Raw genomic sequence first — 27,259 nt, 5'->3', positions numbered from 1 at the left:
AGCTTTCTTGTAACTAGTGTATGTTTTCAGTTGGGGGGGAGATGTATGCAATACTAAAAAATGTTGTGCAAAACAGTGTACTATAGTTGTCCCTAGAAGGGACCTTTGAAACTATCTAGCCCACTCCCTTCATTTTGCAGTTGTGGAAACTGAGGCCTAAAAATGTTAAGTGATTTGCCCAGTCACATAGGTAGTAAGTGGAGTTGAATTCAGTTTCTTTCACACTAAATACAGTTGGACCTGGAGTTAAATCCAGACTCAGACACTTATAGCTGTGTGACCCTGAGCAAGTCTATCAACCTCTGTTTGCTTCAGTTTCCTCAACTATAAAATGGGGGTAAAACATCACCTACCTGACAGGATTTTGTGGAGAGTCAAATGAGATATTTGGAAAGCACTTAGCACAGTGCCTGACACATAGTAGGTGCTATAAAAATGCTTAATTTTTCTTCTTGCCCTACTGAGGGAGAGAGAGTGTTGCTCTCCAGTTGATCATCACTCAAGAGAATTTAGCTTAACAACCTACATAAGGAAAACTAAGTGGATGAATAATGTGTCTCTTCCCTGGAATATGATTTGAGCTTATCCATCAGTATATGTAGCTTGGACAGGCACTGGAGATATACACAGAATGGGGCCCAGAATTGAATTAGGGAGATGAATTAGATTTGGAAAATTGCACAACTCTGTCTATGTCCCCAGGCTTCTGACCACAGTAAACAAATAAAAGTTCTTCTTAGCACCAGTGTTCTTCTCTGTGGTGACACTATGTTATTGTCAATCTTGAAATATCATAGTCTCTATAGAATCAAAATTGCAAACTATTCATAGTGAAATGGAGAGCATGTAACCAATAATGATTTGTGCTCAGGAAGCTGCAGAAAGTATTGAGAGATGGGTGAAAGGAAAAGGCTTGTAGCAGTGCTGAGGGATAACACATTAACATCTTGAGTGCTGTACTTTAATTGAAAATTGGTAAAAATTGGAAAAAGGGTAGGTCTTCTTTTGAAGCAATGGTTAAAAATTGTCCAGTATGAGAAGGTCTGAATGAGTTGGGATCTGCCATGTTGGAGAGATATCACCCTCCATCTAGATGATTGAAGTGTTTTAATAAAGGAGAGATATCGAATAAACAATGGTTTAAATTAAACATAATCACTTTTTGTGTATTTAATGAAAGCACTTTGAACAGTATTAGTAACTGCACTCAAGTAAATACTCCAACCTTGCTGTTGAGAAGCTTTTGTTTTGTATACAGAGCTTCTGAAGGTAAGGACCATCAACAAGTCAAGACATCAAATATAATTATTAAGTTCCTACTATGTGCCAGGCACTTATTTTAAGTGCCAGGAATGGAAAGAAAAGCAAAAGATGATCTGATCTCAAGAAACTTATGGCCTAATAGTGAGAGACACGTAAACAAGCACACGTGGGTGGACAAGATGTAGAGAGGATCAGCACTCTGACTGAAGACTAGGAATTAAGCCACTTTCTCTTTGTTTTCTACCCTCCAGCTTTGGCTACTTGCTGAGGCTTTCCTTAGCCTGTGTTCTTGTTGTTGTCCATCCTTCATTCTGGAAGAATACCAGTGACATCAGGAGGGTGATGTCTTGGCTTGCAAGTGAACTGGATTTAAGTGAGGCAGAGTCATCAGAGTCCAGTGTCAAGACACAGGTCAGGAAGACCAGCAATGGTTCCCTGGCCTGTGTTATGGCATGTTAGAAAAGTTGGTGTGGACCTTTGTGAAACCATGACCATAGGATTTGGTATCTACTTACCCAGGAGAAAAAGAGGCTATTTCTGTAGAGCAACAGAAGGGATGATGGAAAGACAACAGAAACTGGAATATCCTATAACTCTACCCTCATCAGTTTAAAAAGAAAAGATCAGGTGCCAGGTTAAAGTGAAGTAAAGTGTTTCTACTTCATTGTCTGAATTTTTTTCACAAAATTACCTTTTGAGAGGATTTGTTTTGTACCTAATTTCTTTCCGCTTCAGTTTTTTCCCCCATTGAGTAATGCTGAAAAAATGAAATAAGAAATGCATTCAAACTCACAACAGTTCAATTTATAAGCTAATTGAGAAAATGCTAGAAAAAGGGCTTTGGAAGATGATTTAATAGCGTAGCTTCTTAGGAAGCTGTCTCCATTCTGATGCATGCAGTATTGAAGTGAAAAGGGCCCAGGAGGCATGTCCCCTCCCTGTGCTGCTGTGCAAATGTCTCTGCTCTCATATAGTCCAGAGAATTCTTCAGAGAACTATCACTTTTAACAGCTCATTTTAGTTTCTCTCATTGACATGAATAGAACACATTGTCTGTCCATATCTTGACACACCTGTCTTGTCCATAAATAGATAATTTCCTGTAAAGATGTAAGTACTTATTTCTAAAACTTTTTTGGTGACATGGATCCCTTTGGCAATCTGGTGAATCCCATGCCTCCCCCCCTCAGAATAATGTTTTGTTATCTGTATTCATAATTGAATAAAACGCTGAATTTCGCCTAGAGCTTAGTGAAAATAAAGATGGATTTTTTTCCCATCTGAGTTCACAGGCTCCCTGAAATCTCTCTGCAGAATCATCAGAGGTCTGTAGGGCCCAGGTTAAGAACATAGGACTGAATTCTGTTTTTGTAGAATGACTTGTGTATATTAGATGGTCAGATGATGGTGAACAGGTTCTCCCATACCAACTCCTCTTGGAGAGTTTCTTTGGGCGTCATTTAACTTGGTGAGCTTTATTTTTCAGTTGGCAAATTAGTATATGAGAATAAGAAGCACTAATGCCAGAGAAAAGAGAGTCCCTCAAATGAGCTGTTACCCTGATTTGCTTATTTGCCTACTGATGACTGTCTTTATTAAAGACTCTAAGCACCTCAAAGCAATGTTTGTGGTACCTAGATTTATAATTGTACTTATCTTTACGATTTTGTTCCTAAGGCACATTGCCCTCATTTTCTAAAGCCCTGAGTAGATAGAAAGTAATGCTTTCAGGTCACAACTGCTATTTCTCTCCCACATGGCAAAAGTAGCTTCTAGTGAAAAATAACAGCCTTATCTTATAGGTTTAAACATATTCAATTGAACATTTCTTTACCTCAAAGGGCGGGTGTTATTCTAAATGCCAATTCCACAAAATTATGAGTCCTGTCATACATAATTATGTTCAAAATTGCATTTTAAATCTATTATTAACACTGTTAACAGGGGACATTGTTAAAATAGTTATTACTCTTGGCCTTAACACGAAAAGCAATAATGTCAGTATTTCAGTGAGTTAAAAGCTACAGGGCAGCAGCCTCTGCATAAAGCCACTGCAGGTATGGTTCTTAATGGGCTGTTAATTTTATAGTGGGTGAACATAAAGGAAAGAGACTTTTAAAACTACTGTAGGTGTAGAAATTGCAGAAACACAAAATCTCACCACTGGGAGGGGTCTTTGCGGCCATCTAGTCCCCATTTGTACCTGACCGAGAACCATATTCGCAACAAATGGTCATCTAGCTTTTGCTTGAGGACTGCTAATGAAGAGCAACCCATTTCCTTGGCCCATTTCACCTTGGAATGATTCTAATTGGTAGGAAGCTTTTGCTTACCTTGACTCTAAGACAACCTGAGTTTCCCACCCACGGCTCCTAGTTCTACCCTTTGGACCCAGTAAAGTAAATCTAATCCCTCTTGAACATGACAGCCATTCACCTACTTGAAGAGAACTACAGCATCACATCCTCTCCCCTCACCCCCAAGTCTCATCTTCTCCAAGCTAAATGTACCCAATTCTTTAAATAGTTCTTTATATGCCTTTCAGTACCCTGGGTGCTCTCCTCTTAATAGTCTATGATTTATCAATGTCAACCCTACAATGTGACTCCCAGAACTGACCACACTAGTGCTAGATCTAATCTGGCCAAAGCTAGAGTCCGATAGGACTTTGGCTCCCTTTATGTGATCATTTGTTTTGCACGACTTCATATTTGATTTTTTTTAATATGTTTTGCGCTTTTTTTGAAGGGGGAAAGGTAGGGCAATTGGGGTTAAGTGACTTGCCCAAGATCACACAACTAGTTTGTGTGTGTGTGTGTGTGTGTGTGTGTGTGTGTGTGTTAAGTGTCTGAGGTCAGATTTGAACTCAGGTCCTCCTGACTCTAGGGCCAGTGCTCTATTCACTGCGCCACCTAGCCGCCCCATGACTTCATATTTGTAATGTTTTTTTTTTTAAATTTTTGACTTGTCAATGAGTGGGGGTGTGGAAGGGGGGAAAAGAAGAGAATAGAGAATCAGAACTAAAAATAAAGTAAAATTGAATTTAAAAAATATATGCCCTTACTTTTGGGGTAACAAGCCACAAATTACAAATATAAAGCATTCTGTACCATTAGTAACAATCACTGATTTGTTTTACTCAGTCATTCTTTGCAAATGTACTTTGTTGTTAATTTATATGTTCGTTAGATATTTCTGCTGTGTCAAAACAAAATTTGTCAACTTCCTATTAACCACTTTTGTTCTAGCCTTTCTAATCCAAATATTATTCTCCTCCATGGAGAAAAGAAGGAAAATAAATTGAGTAGATCTCTCTTCTCTGAGTTCTGTTATCAGCATTTCATCTCCAGCAATGCTCCCATCGTTTCTTTGGACTTTTTCCCAAATTTCACTTAAACAAAAACCCTTTTTTGTGGTCATCCTCAGTATTCATTGACAGCCTTTGGCTATGCTGATCTTTTGGACTCTTAAGACTATTCTTTTAGCCCCATGCCGTGCTTTTGTGTTTTCATCTACACTTCCCTGCCTTTGTTTCCAAGTTCTGTACAAGTCTTTTGTAATCTGGGTTGGTTGGTTGGTTGGTTGGTTAATTTCCTATATACCTGCATGAGCTTCTTGAGAGTTTAGAGATTTTTTTCCTTCAAGTACCATTATTAATGAGTACCCATTGGTGTTCTTTTCACATTGATTATCCAGGTGATATCAGTCAGCCAGCCAGACTTAATGAGCTTTTGGAAAGAAATATTATAAATATCCCCTACAGCAGAGGTTCCCACAAGAACATACAGAATTGAGAGTCAAGTTGTCCCAAGCTTAGAGAACTCACCTAACAAAGAGATAACTCAAAGCACTTGTTCTAAGTCCTTTCTCCCTTTGTGGGGCTTCTCATGGGCTTCCCCTAGGCGAGTCCTCCAGTTGCCTTTCTCAATTTGTCTACTTTGTCCTTAGCTCCCAGAGCAGCCACTGCTGTCGCTTGTCCCAGGGAGACGGCTAGGTCATTCATGGGAAGTCCAAAATCTTCTGACCTTCCAAAGTTCGTAGTGTCATCCACTGGTCCAGGAAGTCAAGTGGGGAAAGAGATAGAGGCTCTTTTATCCTCCCTGCCTCCTCAGGCAGTTTCCTCTCAGGGACTTGGCTGGGCTGCTCTTTCCTTTGGGCTCCCAGAATCTGGAATGCTTGGATTATAAACTGGTTTATTATTTTGTAAAAGGACCCAAAGGACATGACTGAGTCTCCTCAACCAATCCTACTATGCTTCCTCTGTACTGGTATTTCATTTCATCCAATGTCTTTCACTCTACCCACATTGATTGAGGACTATTCACACCTAATTTAATGCTTTTCATTGATCAGTTCAATAGAGGGCTCCCATTGATTGAAGCAGCTACTTTAAGTGAGATGGAATTACTGATTCAGTAGACACCCATCCCCCCCCAACTCTTACATAGGGATTCCAAGAAGCAAAGGTAAAGAAAGAATCCCTTCTAAGCATTGAGAACAGCCTGAAAAGGGCAGAGAATCATTATGTACTATTTCATATGAGAAACAGCAAGTAGACTTTTTTTCTGGATCATGGGATTGGGAAGATGAATCTGCTTTAAATGTCCAAGAAAGGACATTTTGCTTCTGTTTTTTAATCTTTGAGGCAATGTGCTTTGTGACCCTGGGAATGACTTACTCAGACTTGGATTTTTACTATATTATTAGATATATTGATAAGTTAGATTACTGTCCTAACTCTGATAAAAGGAAATTGAACAGGCAACCAGAAAAGATGATCTCTGTCTATAAGTCTACATTTCTAAATGTAATAGGTTTCATAGAATTAACTTTTAAGTGCAAGGTGGGAGAAGCATGAAATTTCATGTGGGGGAAAAAAGGTTCTGTGAACCTATTGTAATTTTAATATGTAACTATGTTGTTGTTTCTGTATACCAGTGTATCAGAAGGGACGCGCTATAGACACAGGAGAAGTTGACATTGGAGCACAAGTCATGCAGACCATCCCACCTGGCTTATTCTGGCGTTTTCAGATCATGATTCATCATCCAATCTATCTGAAATTTAACATTTCTTTAGCCAAGGACTCTTTGTTGGGAATTTATGGAAGAAGAAACATTCCACCTACCCATACCCAGGTAATTTTGTAGTATTGATGATTTCTTTGATGCCTTATGTAAGTCCAGGATGAACAGTTAATAGTAGGTGACTTATAAGAGAGTCAAGAGTGAAAAATAGATGACAAAAAAGTAGACATGGGCAAACTTTCCGAATGCTCACCTATCATACTAATGAAAAAAATTCATGGACAATATTCTCCAAGCAGATTCAGAAGAAGCAGTGTGGGGAACTATCCAAGGTACTCCTATTCCAATTCCAAGAGTTTAGCAGTTGGGACTATGGCCCTGAGCACAATGTGAGAATGCTTAATGTGACTCCCTGTCCAAAAGCTGTTCCACATCAAAACACCATCTTTGTCTGGTTAACTCTCCTAGTTTAGAAAGCCATAGAGATGGGCCTCTTATTGTTGATGATTTTGTGTATAGAGGGGTCAGAAATGAATGGGCTGGGGCAGCTAGGTGGTGCAGTGAATAGAGCACCGGCCCTGGAGTCAGGAGAACCTGAGTTCAAATCCAGCCTCAGACACTTGACACACTTAACTAGCCATGTGACCTTGGGCAAGTCACTTAACCCCAATTACCCTCCAAATAGCAAAAAAAGAAATGGGTGGGCTGTTGGTTTTGCCCAAGGTATAAAAATCCTTTTTTATACAACAGTCTACTTCCTTATTTTTAGCACATTTAGTTCCTCACATCTCTCTTTTTCCTTCATCTTTCACAGACCCTCTTTAGGACCCTACTAAGAAGGGCAGGGAGAATGAGGAGGTTGGGGCTTAGAGCCATCACCAGACTGCATGTTTTTTCTTCACTGGTAGATCTGCCAGAAATCTGCCAGGGACTTAAGGTTCTATTCCCCACCTCATACCACGAAGGGCCTGGAAATCGATCTCAAGTGAAATATTTGTATTCTTAAAGAAAGAAGCACGTGTCATATGTTGCCTTATTTGCTTCAAGACCTGCCCCTGACTCACTGTGTAGCCTCAAGCTAATTGTTTCCCCTCTCTAATTCTCAGTTGCTTCATTTGTCAAACTGGAGGGTCGGACTAAAATTCTAATAGTCTAAGCTCCCCTCCTAAAGCCAAAGAACATTTTTTTAACCATACTTGTGATTCCATTGGTGTAGAAAACATCTGCTGAGGGCCCTCTCTCTCCCAATGCAAGTTGGTGCCTCTCCTGAAAAGTAAAGGCCTAGAGAGTAGCCTGGGGTGCTGCTATGAAGGGGAGGGAATGCCCAGGGTTGGAGGCAGGACTTGAGCCCATCTGCCTGGCTCCCAGACCAAAGTTCAGCCCCCTGCTCCATTCACCTTCTCTAGAGCAAATGAGCAGAAATTATCAAACCCGGTTATCGTCGTTGATATTGAAATTAGTTGGTTTTTTGTTGTGAAACATTTTTGTTGGCTCATTTCTGTTTCCATTGTCTTTGCAGTTTGATTTTGTAAAACTGATGGATGGAAAACAGCTCCAGAAACAGGATTCCAAAAACTCTGAAGATTCACAGCATAGTCCCCGGAACCTGATCTTGACCTCCCTGCAGGAGACGGGTTTCATTGAGTACATGGATCAAGGGGCTTGGTACCTGGCATTCTACAATGATGGGAAAAAGATGGAACAAGTGTTTGTATTAACTACAGCAATTGGTAAGATACACACACCCAAGTGTATAGAGATATGCACATAAAATCTCCAGAATCACATCATTTCAGTAGCATATTAACGTTGTTTCCATACATTGGTCATTCTGCCTTGAAATCAGAATGGATCAATTTTGAGACATCTTCATTGTATTAACTATTGTTTAGAAACACTCATTGTGCATATTTTTGGGAGAATTTCAGTAGGAATGACTAACTGGAAAATATAGATTTTGGAGCTGTAATAATAAACAAGATCGTAAAAATTAAATATGACCTTGTTACTACCCTGCTCAAGAAGCTACAGTGGCTCCCTAATGTCTCTTGGATAAAAATATGCTCTCATATGTCATTTAAAGCCTTTTATAATCTGACTACAAAATATTCTTATCAAGTAACACCATGTTACTCCCCCTCACACTCTACATTCTAAATAAACTGGCCAATTTATTATTCCCCATATACGACATTACATCCCCATGCCTGGAATGCCCCTCCTGATTTCTACATCTTAACATTCCCACTTCCACTGAAGGCTCAGCTCAAAAGGTACCTCCTACATGAGAACTTTCCTGATCACCTCCCCCCCTCACTCCCCATTCTTAAATTTCCTTTGCTTTATTGGTGCGTGTGTGTGTGCATTTCACATTTCCTTTTCTGTGTGTATGTCATATCCTGCCCCCCTCCAAGTAGAATATAAACTCCCTGAAAGTAAGGACATTTTTCTTTTTATCCCAAGTGCTTGGCACAGTGCCTAGCATGTCCTTTAATAAATGCTTGAATTGCATTGGAATGGATTTTTAAAACAATTGGTTCAAATGTTATTTTAAAATATTATAAGGGTCGTTTTGCAGATTTTCAGAAGAATTAAGTCTAAACCCATTTAAGCCTCAGCAGAGCTTAATATAAGGAATTAGGGTGGTACTTTTAAAAGCTATTCAAGGTTCTGTTGTTGCTGTTGTTGAAGAAAACCAAAGACAGGAGAATTTTTTCATGGCTTGACAAAAATCTAATTTGTTCTTTTTAACTGTGTTTAAAGCTTTTAAATTCAATATACAGCAACTCCATGTACTCAGATGTGTCGCCTGACTTAGTGATGCCACACTGGTTGTTCTTTTTTAAATAAATCTGTTTACCATAACCCTTTATAAGACTAAACAGTGCTCTTTAGGGACTTAAGGTAAAGAACTCACAGACACTGTTTTAATATATGAATTTGTCTTGAAACATCAGTCTTTTAAAGCAATACATTACCACTGTCTTGTTTACTCTGACTTTTTTTTTTAAAGCAATCGGGGTTAAGTAACTTGCTCAAGGTTACATGGCCAGTTATTTCTGGGTGTGGTGCTAAGTATCTGAGCCCAGATTTGATCCCCAGGTCATCCCGACACTGGAGCCGGTGCTCTTACTCGCTGTGCTACCTGGCTGCCCCTAATCTGTGACTCTTACCACTTTCTCCTTCCCTTAGTTCATTCAGCCAGATGTTTAGGAAACTGGGTTGACTGTGAATGGCTAGACCATCTGCTTTTCCTGATGATTCTATTCTCTTTTTCCATAATATTGAAGAACTTGAACCAGGAATATGTCATTGTAGGCATCACGTTATCAGAGTTACCCAGAAAGTAATAAGAAAGGCAATAAAAATGTACTAATAAATTTTTTTCCTAGAGGAAAACTCCACTGATCTCACATCTTTGAAAGACAAATACGTGTTTGCTAAATTAGAAGACAAGAAAAAAGAATATTTCAAATTTTTTTTCCTCTTCTCTGCTGACATCCTGGATTCAGTAGAGAAGTTCCCATTGGAAAAAGATCTAATGCTATTCCTGTTTGATCATTCAAACACATGATGAGAGACCAGGGTTTCTCCTAGGAAATTAGAGAAATGGGAAAATTTTAAAGTATTGGTGAAATGATATTGTTCTCCTTTGTCACCTCCCCCGCCCCTGCCCCCATACTCCCATCTCTTTCCCGTACTTGACTTGTACATTTCTGCAACATGACCACAGTTTAGGCTCAATACAACTCAGTCTGCCATCTTGAAATAAAATGGCATCTGGTGAAAGTTTTGAAATAGGCATGTCTTTTGCCATTTTAGATGGATTTCAAAAGACAGAAAAAGGTTACAGAACTAGGTGTTTTCTATAAACTCTAATTTTACAGAATCAATGCTTAAATAGTTTGAGGAGGGGCAGGTGATAATTGGATACAAAATAGAGCTTTCAGAACATTTTAATAAACTGCACTAATTCCTAGAGAGATAATAAGGTAAACACGTGCTTACTAACTGCTCCTCACCCCAGCCTTCTACTGGTAACTAACTCTCTTATATAAATAGCATCATAGTCAAAGTAAGTTAGAACTAATGATGGCAAGCCTTGAAAGCATCCAGGCCATATTAGGCCTAGTTTATTTGTCCTTTGAGCTATGTCTATTCTAATGGAAGTAAGAGGCAAATCGGAAATATCCTTGGGCTGAGTTTGTTGTCTATACCTTGTCTCATTGCTTAGCACTCTTCCCTCCATTGCCCCCAAGTCTACCTCGTGCCCTCACATTGTGTACATCTGTCTCTCTCTGTCTCCTACCCTCTTTCTCTCTCTCATTCCTGCCCCATCTCTCCCTTTCTCTCTTTCCTCTCCTTTTCTTTCTCTCTCCTTTCTCTCCTCTCTTTATCTTCTCTCCTCTCTCCTTTCTTTTCTTCTCCATCTCCACTCTCCTTCCCCTCATTCTTCTCTCTCTCCCTCTTTCTCTCCCTTTCTACCCCCCATCATTCATATTTCTCTAGCATGAAAGTCTACTGCCAGGAGGAAATCCTATCAATATATACGGTGACACCAGTAAACATTATTTTTCTATGCCTGAACCTTATGTTACTTAAACCTTAAAAATCAAATTTCTTGATGTACTTGATTTTATGAAGTATTTCTCAATTAAAATGAGAAAATCTGGAAGCAGAAGCCTGCTCTAGGATAAGAGAAAAAGGAAACAACAGCATTTTTCATCAGCTACTCCGTGTGGATTCCCCAGAGTGTCTGGGCTATGCCAATGCTTCTTTGATGCCCAGTGCAGGTGGCAGCTTCCTGCGTGTTTCATATTGGCTTCTCTTCTTGTTTCCATTGCTAGTACGTGCACCACTGAGAGTCCAGAGACAACTCTCAAATAAATCAATAAAATGTAGAGATTTTTATTAATTTTGAAAGCAAAATTTATTAACATTTGAACATAACCACATCCCTATAAGGCCACTCCCATAAAATTGTCAATAAGGGCTCAGGTGAAATTAAACTATATTTACTCCTGAAACTGCCCTTCCTGGGCTCCTATTAAACATCCATAGTAGCAAAATTTAAATGTCGATATGAGAGCTGTCACTACCACTTGGTATAAGATACAGTTTTATAGCTCAGAGATGTGAGGAGGAATTATAGCAAGAAATTGCTATTACATCTGTGATGGAAAAAAATTCAGTATCCCTTTGCCAAAAGACAGTTTTTCTGCCTTTTCATGACTACCTCTTAAGAAAAATAATGGTCTTCCCAAAATAACTAATTTTAAAGACTTTTACAGTTGTTGGCTCTTTGCCATGAATTGCATTCCTGCCAAGGCAGATGGACTTCACTGAGTGTCATGTGACTGTTATCCAAGCCAATTATCCAGTCCTTGGGTCAGAGAACACAATCATAAACATGCAAAGGAAAAATCTACGTGCATGCATTCATGTAGAGATCAGGAGGACAAGTACTTTCTCCACCTCATGGTTTAGTTATTCCTTTCCAGTATTGCCTACTGTGGTCACCAAGAAAGCCATCAACTTCTATGTCTTCCCCTTCCCCAGCCCAAGGCCCGAGCCCCAGCTTCCAGCCCCTCATTGTCACTTCCTAACTAACCTATTCTAGAGAGAGTATAAAGTCTCTTGCTTTGACTAGATTGACTTTGAAACTGCTCAGGATCAGTGCCTTAGATGGTAAGACTAGGGTTATTAGAGAAATTGAATGTGCCACCATAGAAACATTAAAACAGTAGTTCAGATTAGACAAGTTTAAGCATACTTTCAGATGAGGCAGAGTTCTAAAACTCTCCATAAGTGGTGTTGTAAATTTGTAAGTCATTACCCAGAATCCTTTGAGCTGAAGGTGGAAAGAGTTTCCAGAAAAGTAGGGGAATAAAAGAACATGACTCATAAAAAATAAATGATAATACCTAACATTTACGTAATGCTTAAGGTTTACAGAGGACTTCGCATGGGTTCTCTTATTTGATTCTCACAACAACTTTGTGATGTCGATGCTGTTATTGTCCCTGTTTCATAGATGAGGAAACTGAGGTTGAAAGAGATTAAGTGGGGTGCAGCTAGATGGCGCAGTGAATAGAGCACCGGCCCTGGAGTCAGGAGGACCTGAGTTTAAATCTGATCTCAGATACTTATCACTTACTAGCCATGTGACCTTGGGCAAGTCACTTAATTAAAGTCACAGTTGTGCCCTGCCTTCACCCTCCAAAAAGCAAAAAAAAAAAAAAGACAGGGAGAGATTAAATGACTTAGCAACTAATAAGTATCAGAATCAAGATGTGAACTCAGATCTTACTGATTATAAGTTTAGGGTTCTGACAGGATTAGCCAGTTCTAACCTTGGTAGGTAAAGTTAAATTGTCAACCATAGACTTCATTGGAGCTATTTCCAGAAACAAAATATTAGACAGTATGATTTCCCAGACACAGAGAACTTTTTCTTCCTCACTCTTTCTTGTATCATAGTTATTTGTGTCTTATATAACTTATGTCTCTATTTGACTGTAAACTCCATGAGGGCAAGTTCAATGCTTTATTTCATCTTTGGGTGAATGGCAGTGTGTCATCATGAAGAGTATTGGGCTGAAAAGTCACACTTGAATTCATATCACACCTCTCACATACCAGCTGTGGGACCCTGAGCTATTTCCTTAACCCTCTCTGCCTCATGTACTTTCTTGGAACTTACATACTAAATTATAATTGAGAAGTCCCACACCCTGATAAAACCATGGGCCTTTTCTAGAATTTCTATCCCTGGTCATGTGTTCAGTGTCCTGAACACAGTGGGAATTTAATAAATGTAGAACTGAACTGATTTTTTTTGTGTTTTTAAATGGAACTTTGTTCCTCAACATTCAGATTATTTACGTGAAGCTCCTGCACTGTGCATCTTATGTCTGACAGAACTCAACTCCACAAAATCCTCGTTCCTCAATGAACTGATATAAAGGAAATCAGTGGCGTAGCATGAATAAGCATTTACAGTAATGAGGATATTTCCCAACAAAATACTTGAGTTCTAATGGTTTTAGCAGTGGTGAATTTAACACAAATGCTCATTTTAAAAGCCTCCCATTGTCATTTATTAATGACATTGAAATACTGACTCTGATATTTAAAATCAGAATTTTAAAAAACTATTCTAACTTGCTTGAAAAGCAATTTTATTTTCCTTTCCCTGAAAGTGAAAATAGAAGAAAGAATCTCTGTTTTTAGGATCCATCTTTGAACCTGTTTTGTTTGGGGGAGATGTCTTTCCTGGAAGAGGGCATTCGTGGCAGGAATGCTGGATTTGGAGTCAGAGTACCTACAACATAACTTGGCCACTTCCTGCCTTCGAGCCAATGCCTTTCCCTTCCTTTGGCATCAGGTTCCTCCACTGTATGATGAGGGCATTGGGCTAGATGACCTCTGAAGCCCCTCCCAACTCTACTGTCCTATAAGAGATCAAATCACAGGGGCGGGGCTATATTCATATATACTATACACTGGGCATGAATTGGAAAACATGCAATTACAGAACACATCATAGAAAGGTCTTCAGGTTTCTTATTCTATCTCTATGCAGAAATAATGGATGACTGCTCTACAAATTGCAATGGAAATGGGGAGTGTATCTCTGGCCACTGTCACTGTTTCCCAGGATTCCTTGGTCCTGACTGCGCAAGAGGTAACGAATGCTACACTGTGTTCTGTTGGACTGTGAAGAAATAAACCTTATTGGAGAATGCAAATATAGCTAATTTATACAATAAATATGCTCAGGGCTGACCTTACAGGGAGGCTTTATTAAGTAGTTAGATGCTTATAGAGATGCTCCCCACTTTCACCACCCAGCCTGCTAACACCTGAAATTTCCCGTTGGAGCTTAATGACTTTGTAGTAAACCAGAGATCTCCAACCCTTTGAATGAGGCCGGTGAAAGGAAACCACTCTGCTCCTCTCCTGATTCCTTGAAACAGAACACAAGGAGGAAGGGTAAAGGAAGAGAATGAGCCTTTATTAAGCACCTACTCTATGCTAGGCACTGTGCTAAGTGTTTTACAGATAGTGTCTCTTTTGATCCTCCCAACAATCCAGAAAGGTAAGCTATTGAAGTAGAAGTGTAATGGCTAACTGCCACCACAGGCCTTCTCTACTCTTTGGCCGGCATTTTCTTCAAGATTAGCGCAACATACTAACAGCAGTTAGACCTCAGTCAACCTTGGCAGGCTGTCATGGTTGGCCTATTGGGGAGCAGTTGGTTGGGGACCTACTGGTTTAAGTGAGACAGGGGCTTCATTTCCACTGAAAGGCCAATATCCCTGAAAGGGAAAACCTATCACTTATTTTTTCCCAGAAGGCAGCATGGAATAGTGGATAAAATGTTGCAATCCAGTCCTTCCACACACATTTCCTAATTGTGTAACTCTGGACAAGTCACTTAACCACAATTCATCAATAAAATAAAGGTGGACAAGTAGATGACCTCTGCCTTCCCTTCCAAATTCAAATCTATGTATAGGTCTTTATATCTTAATATCAATGAATTAACGTACTATTTTCTCTAGAGCAGATTTTGATGGAGGAGAAGATGGGAGCAGGGTTGAGAAAGTTGTCAAATGAATTGGGGTGCTTGGGAGGGAGGCAGTGGAAGGGCTCAGAAAGGGAATGCTGAAGAGAAATTTCACATACTCTATATTTTGGCCTAAGGTTAGTTCTAGATGTACTTTTGAAAAATCATACATAAATCAGAAGCAGATTTCGGGGGGGAGGGTGTACAGCATTATTTTCAGGATTCTTTCTCTTGACTTTTGGTATATCCTAATTAAACCATGCATAGCATCTAACCCTTCAGCTTCTTTCCTCTCCCCAATCCATGCCCAACTCTCAGTACTTTCTGGTTGACTGATTAATAGTCTATAAATATACTTAGCTTGTTACAAGGGTAGATGGAAGCATGATAAACTTTAAAGTGCTATAAAAGTGTTATGCGGTAGTAGTAGTAGTAGTAGTAGTAGTAGTAGTAGTAGTAGTAGTAGTAGTAGTAGTAATAGATTATAGAGATAATATAGAAGAGAGCATTTTGCCAACCGAAAGATATTATTATTGATCAACCATCTAAATAACTTATGATGTAAACCTTTTATTTTGTGAATTTCAATTTTTGTATATCAAGTTGTTCAAAAGCAGGACCCACTTGTAGTGGAAGCAGGGAGACAGACTAGAATTTATATAATAAACTAATCCAGGGGAAAAAAAGAAAATTGTTTCAAAACTATTCATATATAGGAGAGAGCTAAAAGTTAAGATTAAGGAGATTTCTTTGCAACCTAAATGCCCAATGCAGTTCCTCCTAGAAGGAAATGACTTCAGTGTTTGTAATCATCAATGTGTTTCTATTTAAGGAAGTATAAGCCATAAATAGGACCAATTTTTGCCTGAAATATTACACTAGAATCAATATTAATTTGCTCTTTGGAGAATTTGAAAGCCTTACAAGAACATTACAAGTCCATTTGCTAACCTTCAGATTCATGCCCTGTGCTATGTGGTGGAAATGGAGAGTACGAGAAAGGACACTGTGTCTGTCGGAATGGATGGAAAGGACCAGAGTGTGATGTTCCTGAGGAACAATGCATTGACCCAACCTGCTTTGGCCATGGCACCTGCATCATGGGAGTTTGCATCTGCATGCCCGGATACAAAGGCGAAGTCTGTGAAGAAGGTCAGGGCCCTCTCTTGTTCTCTTGCTTCAATTTTATACCTTTCCTGAAGGCTTTAGTTAATGTTGTGAGCCATAAATGAACAAGTGTCTCTCAGGATTATTGGGGGGAGGGGGAGGAGAAAAACCTCACTCTCCTTTCTGACTTCCATTCTTTAATATGCTTTAAAAAGCAGAATGCTCATTGTATGAAGATCTTTAGCAATTTATATTGGCCTCCCCCCTCCCATTTTCAATACTCTTCTTAATTTAAATGATGTTTTACATTTTACATTTATAATTTACATTTTACAGAAATGTTCTCACACATATTCCTATGGAGTAAAGCAAAGCTTGGTGTAGGGCCTCTTCCACATCACCCACAACTCACCTGTATGACCCTAGACAAGTCATTTGACTTTGGAGGCCTCTTATGGGCAGTGCTGTAAGTCACCAGATTGCACAGAGTAGCCAGTCTACGTGGGTGAAGGAAGGCTCCTAAAATTGTGAAATCAAAGGTCTATATGCACCCCTCACAAAAAGATATTGGGATCTAAATAACAGTGCAGCCGATTTTGAATCTATACACAGAGCGTTCTTTTAGGGAGTAACTCAGGATGATTTTTGCATACCTTGTGGATTGACCTCCATGTCTGTAAACTAAAATTTACCTCTTTGGGGATGTCAAGGCAAAACATCTAGGTTACAGTTCACCCCATAGCATCTTTCTTTTAAAAAGACATTTTGAAATTTCAATTATTTTGTCATTTAAGGAAAACACACTAGAAAATGATGTGTTTGCAAGTAATTGGACCTTTTTCCATGCCATGTTTCTCAGAAATGACCAATTTCAGAAATAATATTAAATCATGGCCATGGGAGATTGTCTCATCACAACTGTAGTTCAGAAAAGAGGCCGCCTAAAATGTGCTATAATTGCTTTTTGAAGAGATCTCATTAAGACTATAACACAGCAGAAAGGGGTTTAATCACATTCCCCTCCAGGAGCAAGGAAGACTTGAGCCACTCACCGGCCATTAACAGTGGTGGAATTGGGATCTGGAGATAGTATCTGCCCTATAGCAATGATGGACTTAGGAAAGGAAGCAGTGCTGCTGAGCCTGGAAAGAACCCTGTATTTGGGCTCAAAAGCCCCTAGGTCACATCCCTGCCCTGGCTGAAATGCTGGCCCTGTCACTTGTCACCCATGTTACCCTCCTCAACAGAATCAGAGGCTTGGACTAGAAGACCTCTGAAGGGTCCCTCCAACACTTAATTGCAGCTCCTATAAAATTTGATTGTGATCCAGACAGATTGATTCAGTTAAAAGTCTAATTCAGATGCTGCCTGCACATAGAAGCACATCCATCCGCGTGTATGTCCAAAATGGGGTTGGGATTCCTATGATGACACCACGAGGGGATAGATTTAAATATATCTTACAATAAAGCCTCATCCATTTGGAACTTCTTATGGTTTGAACCAGAGGCTAGGCTCCAGTTTACCGTTTTATTATCTCCACAAAAATAAGACTTTGGGAAGAAAATGAATGGTATAGGCAAGATTACAGGAGGAGTGTTTAACACAGTCAAGGTTGCAAAATTTTAGAATGGAAGAGGTTTGAGTTTGGGAATACAGGATTGGGCGAGAGTGTCCTAAAGAGGAAATGAGTCTTTAATGGCACCACATTGGTGAAAGAGCAGAGCTATCTGACCCACTACGGACTACAACAGAAACCCATCTAAGTATCATTCATGCTAGCTATCCCACCAACTGTACCAGTCACATCTATTGATTAAAGCAGGTCCCGTAAGCTACGTGCAGGTCCTTGTGTGTGCGTAAAAGCAATTAAATTGTTTTTCTCTTTTAGAATATCCTCTAGGTCAGACTTGTCACTAATTCAAAGTGCCCTCCTCCTGTTTCTTTCATACGATTTGGCATCTTGTGAGTACAGACTTGCCCGAGCAAGATGAGACACGTTCAGAACCATATTATAATGTTGCAGATTAATGGGCCAAATGATTCCTGTTGGGTAATAGTGATGGCCGACTCTAATAGAGCTGAGCTTTCAGCCCCTAAGTTGTTGTGACTGTTAGATTACAGAACACAAATCAGGTGTGGCCCCTGGGGTGGGGGGTATTTCCTGATTAGCTCAGTGAAAGAAAGCATGATGTTTCTGAAGCGAACTATGGTCGGGGTTTGGTACCCAAGTAGGCCAGTTAGATTTGACGTACTCCATAAACACAGACGACTGGCACCTAACTTCACTGACCTTGATCAGGTGCCATGTGCATACCTTCCACTGGTCATAAGGAGAATTGAGCAGCAAATGTTCAAATTCACTGTCATCTCTGGAAAAAAAAATGACCCCTCTAGCTAGCGGTTATCTAGACAGTGGGTTAGATTGATAGTATTAAATGAGAAACTTGGAAAGCACCCTTTCCTTTTTATATGGAATGGTAACCCATAATCAAAGCACAAAGTAATTTATATCCCCAAGGCAAGCATGGGAACTTCCCAGCTAAAAGAGATGCACGTATATAGTAGAAGGTGCCACAAAATCCCAAAGACTTGGAGGACCTGGAACAAATGGAATTTGTACCTGTGATGTGAGCTGAGACGACGAAAACACTGTGCCCTCATACAGGTAACACTACTGTGGAATGGAAGAGGTTTGAGTTTGGGAATACAGGATTGGGCGAGAGTGTCCTAAAGAGGAAATGAGTTTTTAATGGAACCACATTGGTGAAAGAGCAGAGTATCTGACCCACTACTGACTAGTCATCAGTTTTTTTTTTCACCTACACATGTCATACAGAAGCCTTTTCCCTTCCTTCTGGGAGCTATGATTCTAGCTTAAGAAAGGTTAATGATTTCTCAGGAGCCCTGTGGCTCTATGTGTCAAACTGGGGAATTCCCATTGACAAGTGCCACCCATCTGTGCCCGGGTAACACATTCCACAGCGCTTCCCAATTTCTCACAGCATATGTGTGGTTTCCTCCTCCTTTAGGTTTCAACCTTTATGATATGCTACCAGATTTTTAAGTGTTAAGAATCAGACTGATTTGAACACAGTGTTTGCATGAACCATTGTACTGCCTAATTAAAACCACATTCTCCTTATATTAGCAAATCCATGTGGGTGTGGCCATTTCATCTTCTTTAGCTATACTAGCCACAGCTGCTTTTCTTTTCCCTTTCTCTTGTGTCCTTCAGAGGACTGCCTGGATCCAATGTGTTCCAGCCATGGCATCTGTGTCAAAGGAGAATGTCACTGCTCCACCGGCTGGGGAGGAGTCAACTGCGAAACTCCTCTTCCTGTTTGTCAAGAGCGGTGTTCAGGACATGGCACTTTCCTTTTGGATGCTGGAGTCTGCAGCTGTGAACCCAAGTGGACAGGATCGGACTGCTCCACAGGTACATTTTCATTCTTTTTCCACGCCCCACAACTCCCAAGTTGAATCGTTTCTCCAAGTGAAGGTGGTAGGTGGACTGGTGTCATTACGTTTTATAATATGCGAGTGCCTATATTTTATGTGATAGCTTGTGTTAATGACATTCTGTACTCTTCTCTGCTGGATTCTCTCTGAGAGATCTTAGTCATCTCCCACAGCTTGATAATCAAGGGGTCACCAAATAGGCCTCTACTGTTGTTATTTTCTTCAAGGAATCTTGCAAGATCCTTTCATATGCAGAGGAGGGACTTTGTTAATAACCAACATATGACAGAACGGGATCTTGTATTTTTTGTACTGCCTTTCAGTGACTTGTCTCTTGGAGAATATTTGCCAGAGCCTTCTTGTCCCTTTTCTCCTACCTTCATGAAGGATACCCTCAGCATGCATATAGCTTATTCTGAGAGAGATTTCCTAGAGATAGGAAAGCAGGTATATGGGTTTATATCTATATTTTCAAGAATACCTGGTTTTACTAATAACATGATCTGTGAGTTTTTCCCCCCAAGCAATTGGGAAACCCTCCTCTCTTTTCAGATACTGTGAGAATACCCAATTGTGTTAACTCCAGCATGGTCTTCCTCTGAGTATACTTGGTATAGTTCAGATGTTCTTCTCAACTGTTTTCTTTGGGACCATTTCTGCTTGGTCATGGAACACAATGGGGATTTAATGTTAGAGTTCAAATGTGGTGACTACTTTCTGATTGATAGAGAAAAGAGTTTATCGAGATCTTGAAAATGCTTTTTTTCATTTTGGTCTGTTCATTCTCTCTATAATTCCATCCTTAAATATCCTTAGGATGACCAAGTTTAGTCAAATGTCTGACTTCCCCTCTACTATTTTCTGTTGTTTTATGAGGGGATACTTTTTTTATAACCTTTCATCATCCTCTGTTAATAGATGCTGTAAATAATTTTATATTTGAAACCAATATTGTCCTTAGTTGTCATATCTCAGAAGCATTGGATCTTATGTTTGGCAAGGAAGTGGAGTAGGGAATAGATGAATTGATATATAGTCATATAGGCTCTTTTGGTCTCCACATGATGGCAGTGAATGGCAGATTTTTATGCGTTAAAATTCCATAGGAAATGATCATAGTCAGTGTAGATGTCCCCTCATTTATCCCTTTCTCATTTTTCAGTGTCAGCTGCTTATGTAAATGAGTAAAGATCATGTTGGCACAATTGTGCATCATTTCTCATCCCACGCTGATTCTTTTATATTGCTTTTGATTTTGATCTTTACTCTAACAAATCAGTGATTTTGCTATACCTTGACAACAGATTTGAATGTGACTTCCATATTAATCACCATTCATTTCCTGTCTTTTAAAATATAATCATTTTCCTTTTCTGTTTTACCTTGTTCACATAGCCACAACTTCTTGAAGAAAGTATTTCTTGTATATAAGCATGGTTCTTCTGTATAGTCTACAAGCTTTTTGCCTTGCTTATTTCTTAGCCCTATACTGTGATTTCTAAATATTTTCATCATATTTTTCTCTGGCCACCTTTCCATTGAAATGCCATGTATTCAATCCAAACATATATTGACTGACTTTGGAGGGCCTTTATAGAAATTTTCCACCTCCTCTTCCTGTACAACAGATATTAACAGTTATCTTCTAGGTAGACTTTTTTGTAAATTCTTGTCACGAATGTTCATATATGAAATAGCCAACTTAGAAATGGTATTTGGGGGTACATGATAGAACCAAATCAAGAACTTCTATGATGGACATTTCCTTCCAGCTTTCAGTGGAGGGCAGTGGTGGTGTGATTGGCCACCTCCACTTTTAGATTAGGTATATGTTATTTAAAATCCCACAGAAATGGAAGGAGAGAAAAGGCAAGGAAGAAGAAGGAAGAATCATTGTACTTTATAAATGGAAGAAAGCTAAAAGATAACCTTTATTATCTGGAAAAATAGGGACAGAATCCTTGTACCACCAATTTCACTGAATTATCATAAAGAAATCACTTTTATAAACTCTAAAGTGTCATTTCAGTAGAAAGTGCTTTCAAAAGTCTGAATTAGTATTCTCAAAATGATGAAAGCTAACCCTCATTGAGAAGCTGAGAAAACAGAAACATAAAGAGGCTAATAGACTTGCCTAAGGTCTCTTACCATCTACAGCTTCTGAACCCTTATCCTCTTAAAACTTTTTTTGAATCAGTTTATGCTATTGATATGAACAAATGACTATCATTATTATTCATAGAAGTTAAATGGTCATATGAATTGGGGGAAAAAAAAACCTTTCTCCTCTTCCCAGTTCCATGGCACTTTGTGTGTCTTAATGAGTTAAGGAGATCTATAGAACCTCCATTGGCCTTGTGTAAACATCATTTTCTCTAGAATTTGGTTTTGCATAAGGCACCACCAAGATGGAGCCTATCTCCATGCCAAAAAGAATTCATTGTAACACTGTCATACCTTTAAGACATTCCCCTGGGGCTACAATATATTGCTTCATAGTACAGTGACTTTGAGTAAAGCACTAAGCCTTTGTGGGCATTACACATCTTTCTGTAACTTGGGGAGACATAGAGAGCATTTGATTTCTTGGAGTCTTCTGCAGCTCCAAGATCTCTGATTAAATATATTGTTCCACTGACAATGATTTTGAATTGCCTGTAGGCTCTATAACTTATACTCCATATTATTTATGGTGAAATAATATTACTATTCAATATTTGTGTTCTCATTCGACAGGCATCCATTGTGACATTTAGTGATATCAGACCTTTTGTTTTATATTTACCAGCTTTGAAATCTCATTTTATAGATATATCTTCATTATGACAACGTCTCATTAAGTTTTGCAAGTGTTCCCTAATGGAATATGATATGCATCTACTAATAAAGCAGATAATTAGAGGAGGAGACTCTATTATTGCCATGGAAACTATTTCCTTGATAATGCAAGGGCCATATGAGGGGAAAAACATCATTTCTTTTCCTACTATTGACTGTGCCCACAATCTAAAAGTTTTCATTTGCTTCTCCATGTCTCTCACATATAACTCTCTTTCCTGCAGTTCTTAGAAATTGATTAGACCACACAAAGCAATAACAGCAGGTTCAACCATGCAATTTGATAAATAATCCTAGCTCTAAGAGTAAGTCAGATGCTACATGGACAAGTATTTCAACATTCCTCATGTCATTCAAAGGAACATTCCTCTGACATGTACCCAACTGCTAGAATTGAGCATATTCAAGAAAAGTGAAACTGACATAACTCGATTGAGAACCTGAAACTGGAGATTATAGATTATTTTCCAGAATGTGCATTGGACATGCTGTTCAAATGACTCTGGTCTGTGCATGTCTTGATTTAACTTGAAGGAAAGAAGATGTGGGGAGCACACTGTAACTGTCTTCAAATATTGGGAGGGTTGCCATGTGAAAGAGGAATTAGATCTGTTCTGCTTGGCCCCAGAGGCCAGAACCAGGAGCAATACAGCTTTTGGTACAGGAAAATCTGCCCAATTGAATTCAGAAAATATTTATTAACCAATTACTGTATGCAAAATACTGAGAACACAAATTAATAAATAAAACCTGTTCTGCCCTCAAGAATTTCACATTTGAACAGTTAGATCTCTCCAAGAGTGGAATAGACTGCTTTCAAAGGTAGCGAGTTCCCATCACTGGACACCTTCAGGCAAAGGCTCAGAAGTTCTAGAAGAGAATCCTGTACAGGGAAAGATTAGACAAGATGGCCTCTGAAAGCCCTTTCGACTTAGAGATTCTGGAATTTTATGAATCTGTGAGATGGCATCTCAATTTTTTAAAAAATTGTTGATATCTTTTGTTTTTTTTTTTTTACCACTGTCAGTTCTAATTATATTCTTTACCCTTTTCCAACCTGGAGAGCTATCCCTTGTAACAAAGAATAAAAAAGAAGGAAAAGAGCAGTTTAACAAAAGAAACCGATGCATCTACTGTGTCTGATAATAAATGCAATATTATGCATCCATCAAACCCTATGTCTCCAAAGAAGGAAGGAGCATTTATTCATCTCTTTTCCATGGCTTACCTTGATCATTATACTTGTAAGTGGTGGGGAAAGGGCTAAATGGAAGGGGATAATTTGGAATTGAAAATTTGAAAAGTGACGTTAAAAATTTTTAAATAGCTGTGGCTAGGTGGTGCAGTGAATAGAGTGCCAGCCCTGGAGTCAGGAGGACCTGAGTTCAAATCTGGCCTCAGTCACTTAACACTTACTAGCCCATGTGACCTTGGGCAAGTCAGCCCCAATTGACCTGCCCTCCCCCTTCCAAAAAAATATTTTATATAGAAAAAACATTAAAGGGGCGGCCAGGTAGCACAGCGAGTAAAAGCACCGGCTCCAGTGTTGAGAAGACCTGGAGATCGAATCCCGGGCTCAGACACTTAGCACCCACCCAGAAACACCTGGCCGTGTAACCTTGAGCAAGTTACTTAACCCCAATTGCTTAGGGGCAGCCAGGTGGCTCAGCGAGTAAGAGCACCGGCTCCAGTGTCGGGATAACCTGGATCAAATCCGGGCTCAGATACTCAGCACCACACCCAGAAATAACTGGCCGTGTAACCTTGAGCAAGTTACTTAACCCCTATTGCTTTAAAAAAAAACATTAAAGAGGAGGGAGGAAAAGATTAATTGACATTGAATGGATACCAATGGATTATCTAGGTCGTCTATAAGTTATCCATTGTTCTTGCTACAGGACAGGCACACTCTTATTCATAAATTTCTTTGGTATCTTTTGCACAACTTGCGCACAAACTATGCATGCATCCATTGCCTTTTGGGTCACTTCTAATTTGGATTCTTTGGAGATTTTGCTATTCCGTGACTTATAGTCATATATTATCACCGAGAGAATACTGGTGTTAAAAACGTGGAGATTTGTTCTAAGATTATTAAAAGCACTAAACAAATACACATATCCATAATACTAAAAAAAAGTCTTGGATCTTTAGTGGAAAGTTTCGTATATCAACCAATAGGCATACAGTATATAGCACATGCTAAAATTTTGCATCATTTACTTTTTCCATACATAGAGACAAACATGCCATTAAAATATGCTTATGGTGGCTTCAGCTTCTTTGCCTCAGTGCCCAAATTATGTCAGCCTGTGCTCAAATCACTACTGCACCTTGAAAGGTGAGCCATGTGTCATTTCTGATTTGCTTGATTTAATACATCCAAAACCTACGTGGAAAATGATTGCTACAACTTTGGTGTGGTTAAAGCTTTTAGCTCAGGTGATGAAGCTGATTACAGAAAGTTAGAATGTAACAGAAAAGCAAACTTTAGAAAGTTTGTGCCAAGTCAAGCGTGCTGAAATTGGCAGTGAAAGTAAAGTGGAATATCACTCTATTTTAATTAGTTATTTGCAGTACACCTTCCTCTCAGTTTGTCACCATCAGATCTCTCTTGGGTCTTGAGTGAGAACAGAACTTAAGACAAAAAAAATCCCTTTTTTCAAAAAACTTCTTTCAGCATGAGGGGACCTATTGTACATGGAGCTACATGCATGGTAAAGACAGGGAGTTTATTGCACATCAAATGCTAGTTGGTTTTAAAGCTAAACTTTTCCTTTTCTTTCCCACACAGTTCAAATCATGGGGTTTATCCTATCATAACAGTGAGAGAAAAAATGCATTCCAATTGGTGACAATTTGATAAGTTGGAATTAAGAGTTTACTGCTTTTCAGCTGCCATTCCAGCTGCTTTGCTTTTGTAATACATGAAAGCTTTTCAGGTGTTTTCCAAATGAGAAGAAAGATTGCAATCAATAGGGTGCCATTTGTGTGGCAAGAAAATTATCTATGGTTGGGCATGAAAGGGCATGATAAAAGTGTACAACCTGATGCTTAGAATTCATTTAGGCGTCATGATTTGAACAGTGAGCCAAGATGTCTTTGGATATTTATGGGGTGGAGAAAAAGAAAACGTTCCCATACTTAGACAATGTTGGACTGGGATTTGGGTGCTGGTGCTGAGTTTGCTAGTATGTGGTCTCAAAAATGTCCCTTGCCCTTTCTGAACCTCATATTCCCTAGCTGTACAATAAAGGACTTAGAGACTAAATGACCTCTGAGTTTGGAATTCTCCAGTTTGGAATTTTACGGTTCCTTTCTTTAGTGATCTTCCAGGTTCATAATCCTATTATTTTAAAGCTGCCCTGAAGTTTAAAGAATTCAGTACCAGAATTCAACTACCTTCATTTTATAGAAGGGAAAACTTAGGTTCATTTTTCTCATAATTAGTAGCTTGTGATCCCACTCGCACTACTCTAAAGACACCTCTATTTTGGGTTCTGGTTTAAGGATTTTCCCCAGCAAGTGACTGAGGGAGGCAGGATATAAAAAAGGTACTCAGAGTATAAACATGTATCAGCTATGGAACATATTGTTTTATTCTCACGCACAAAAAGGGAATGCCATTGAATGATTAGAACAGCATTCAGTAATTCATCACTAATACAATTACTTGATACAGTAACTAATATTCCAGCTTCAGTGGGATGACTGTAAGCAATTCATTTGCTAGGACTGCTAATTAGCTGCTTTACATTTCACCTCCACTTAACACAAACTAATCAAAACCAAGTGGACCTTCTTTTGGGGCAACTTTTTTTTCATTGATCCATCAGCTTCTGCTCCTCTTCCTCTGAAATTTTTTATCTGGTTGCTTACTGTGCTGCTGTAGCACACCAGAAAAGGACAGCATAGGGGCGGCTAGGTGGTGCAGTGAGTAAAGCACCGGCCCTGGAGTCAGGAGAACCCAAGTTCGGTTCTGGCCTCAGACACTTAACACCCACAAAAAAAAAATAGCCGTGTAACCTTGGGCAAGTTACTTAACCCCAATTGCCCTCCAAAAGGCAAAAAAAAGAAAAGGACAGCATAAGCTGCTTTTAAAGATTTCACAAGACCCTATCCTAAAGAAAAGAAGTTACAAAAGGGAGGAAGCCTCAGGAATGAGTTCATGGCTCGTTGCCAGGTGGGGGAAGTACACCCCCACCCAACCATCTGTATAGCGCAGAGATTTGAACTTGCCCTTTGAAGCTTGCAGAGAGAGGAACTTGAGGGGTGATGATTTCCCTGTTAGTATATCCATGAAGTTCCAATTCAGCAGCCAATTAAAAGACTCATTGTCATCATGAGCTATGAATTCCCAAGTTACCATGGCCAACAGGAAGTGGTCAGACAATATATGTACATATTCCTTGGGTGGCGGGGGGGAAGAGGGCCCTTCTATCACATATGCCCAGAAATAGGCTCACCCAAGCTTCCTTGCCTGTGCTTACCTGAAATGGCATGCTCTAAAGTAGTGATGTCCCTGAAATCCTGGAACAACCCAGCAATCTATACTCCAGGAAAGCATCAATGAGACCAACCCAGACTTTCCCTCCAAAAGTACACAGAGCTTAGCCCAAACATCAAATCCAAAGTAATGAAGTAGGCTAGAGAAATGAGCAAACAAAAAAAGAAATAAAAAAAACTATCATGGTAACCAGGATGCTCAAGATACAAACCCAGAAGAAATTACTCCAAAACATCTACAAGTGAAGCCTCAAAGGAAAACAATAGTTTGGGCACAAACTCAGAATTCCTGGAGGAGATGAAACAGGAGGTATTTTTAAGTTAAAATGGTTTATAAATGAAATGAGAGCACTTAAAGAAAAATTAGGAAAAGAAAAGAGAGGCACAGAGGAAATAATTGGAAAGGGAATTAATAAACTTGGCACAAGATGTACAAAACTTTGCCCAAGCAACAAATTTCCTGAACTTTCAAATGGATCAAATA

The 27,259-nt window shown here is 39.3% G+C and overlaps 1 protein-coding gene across 1 annotated transcript in view; it reads left to right on the top strand.

Annotated features, from left to right (window-relative positions):
* Positions 1 to 27,259, top strand: part of TENM1 (teneurin transmembrane protein 1) — a 782,231-nt gene that overhangs the window by 533,173 nt on the left and 221,799 nt on the right. The window contains exons 8-12 of the mRNA XM_069074038.1: positions 6,202 to 6,401; positions 7,810 to 8,020; positions 13,876 to 13,977; positions 15,820 to 16,014; positions 19,208 to 19,408. Of these exons, the coding sequence (XP_068930139.1) occupies positions 6,202 to 6,401; positions 7,810 to 8,020; positions 13,876 to 13,977; positions 15,820 to 16,014; positions 19,208 to 19,408 (909 nt within the window). The remainder of the gene's footprint in view (positions 1 to 6,201; positions 6,402 to 7,809; positions 8,021 to 13,875; positions 13,978 to 15,819; positions 16,015 to 19,207; positions 19,409 to 27,259) is intronic.

Source organism: Petaurus breviceps, unplaced genomic scaffold (genome assembly GCF_028583685.1).
Source record: "Petaurus breviceps papuanus isolate PSGF00001 unplaced genomic scaffold, PetGlider_PUasm1.0 90881, whole genome shotgun sequence".
NCBI classification, from domain to species: Eukaryota; Metazoa; Chordata; class Mammalia; order Diprotodontia; family Petauridae; genus Petaurus; species Petaurus breviceps.
Note: the sequence above shows the minus strand (reverse complement) of the source record. Positions and strands in the feature narration are given on the sequence as shown.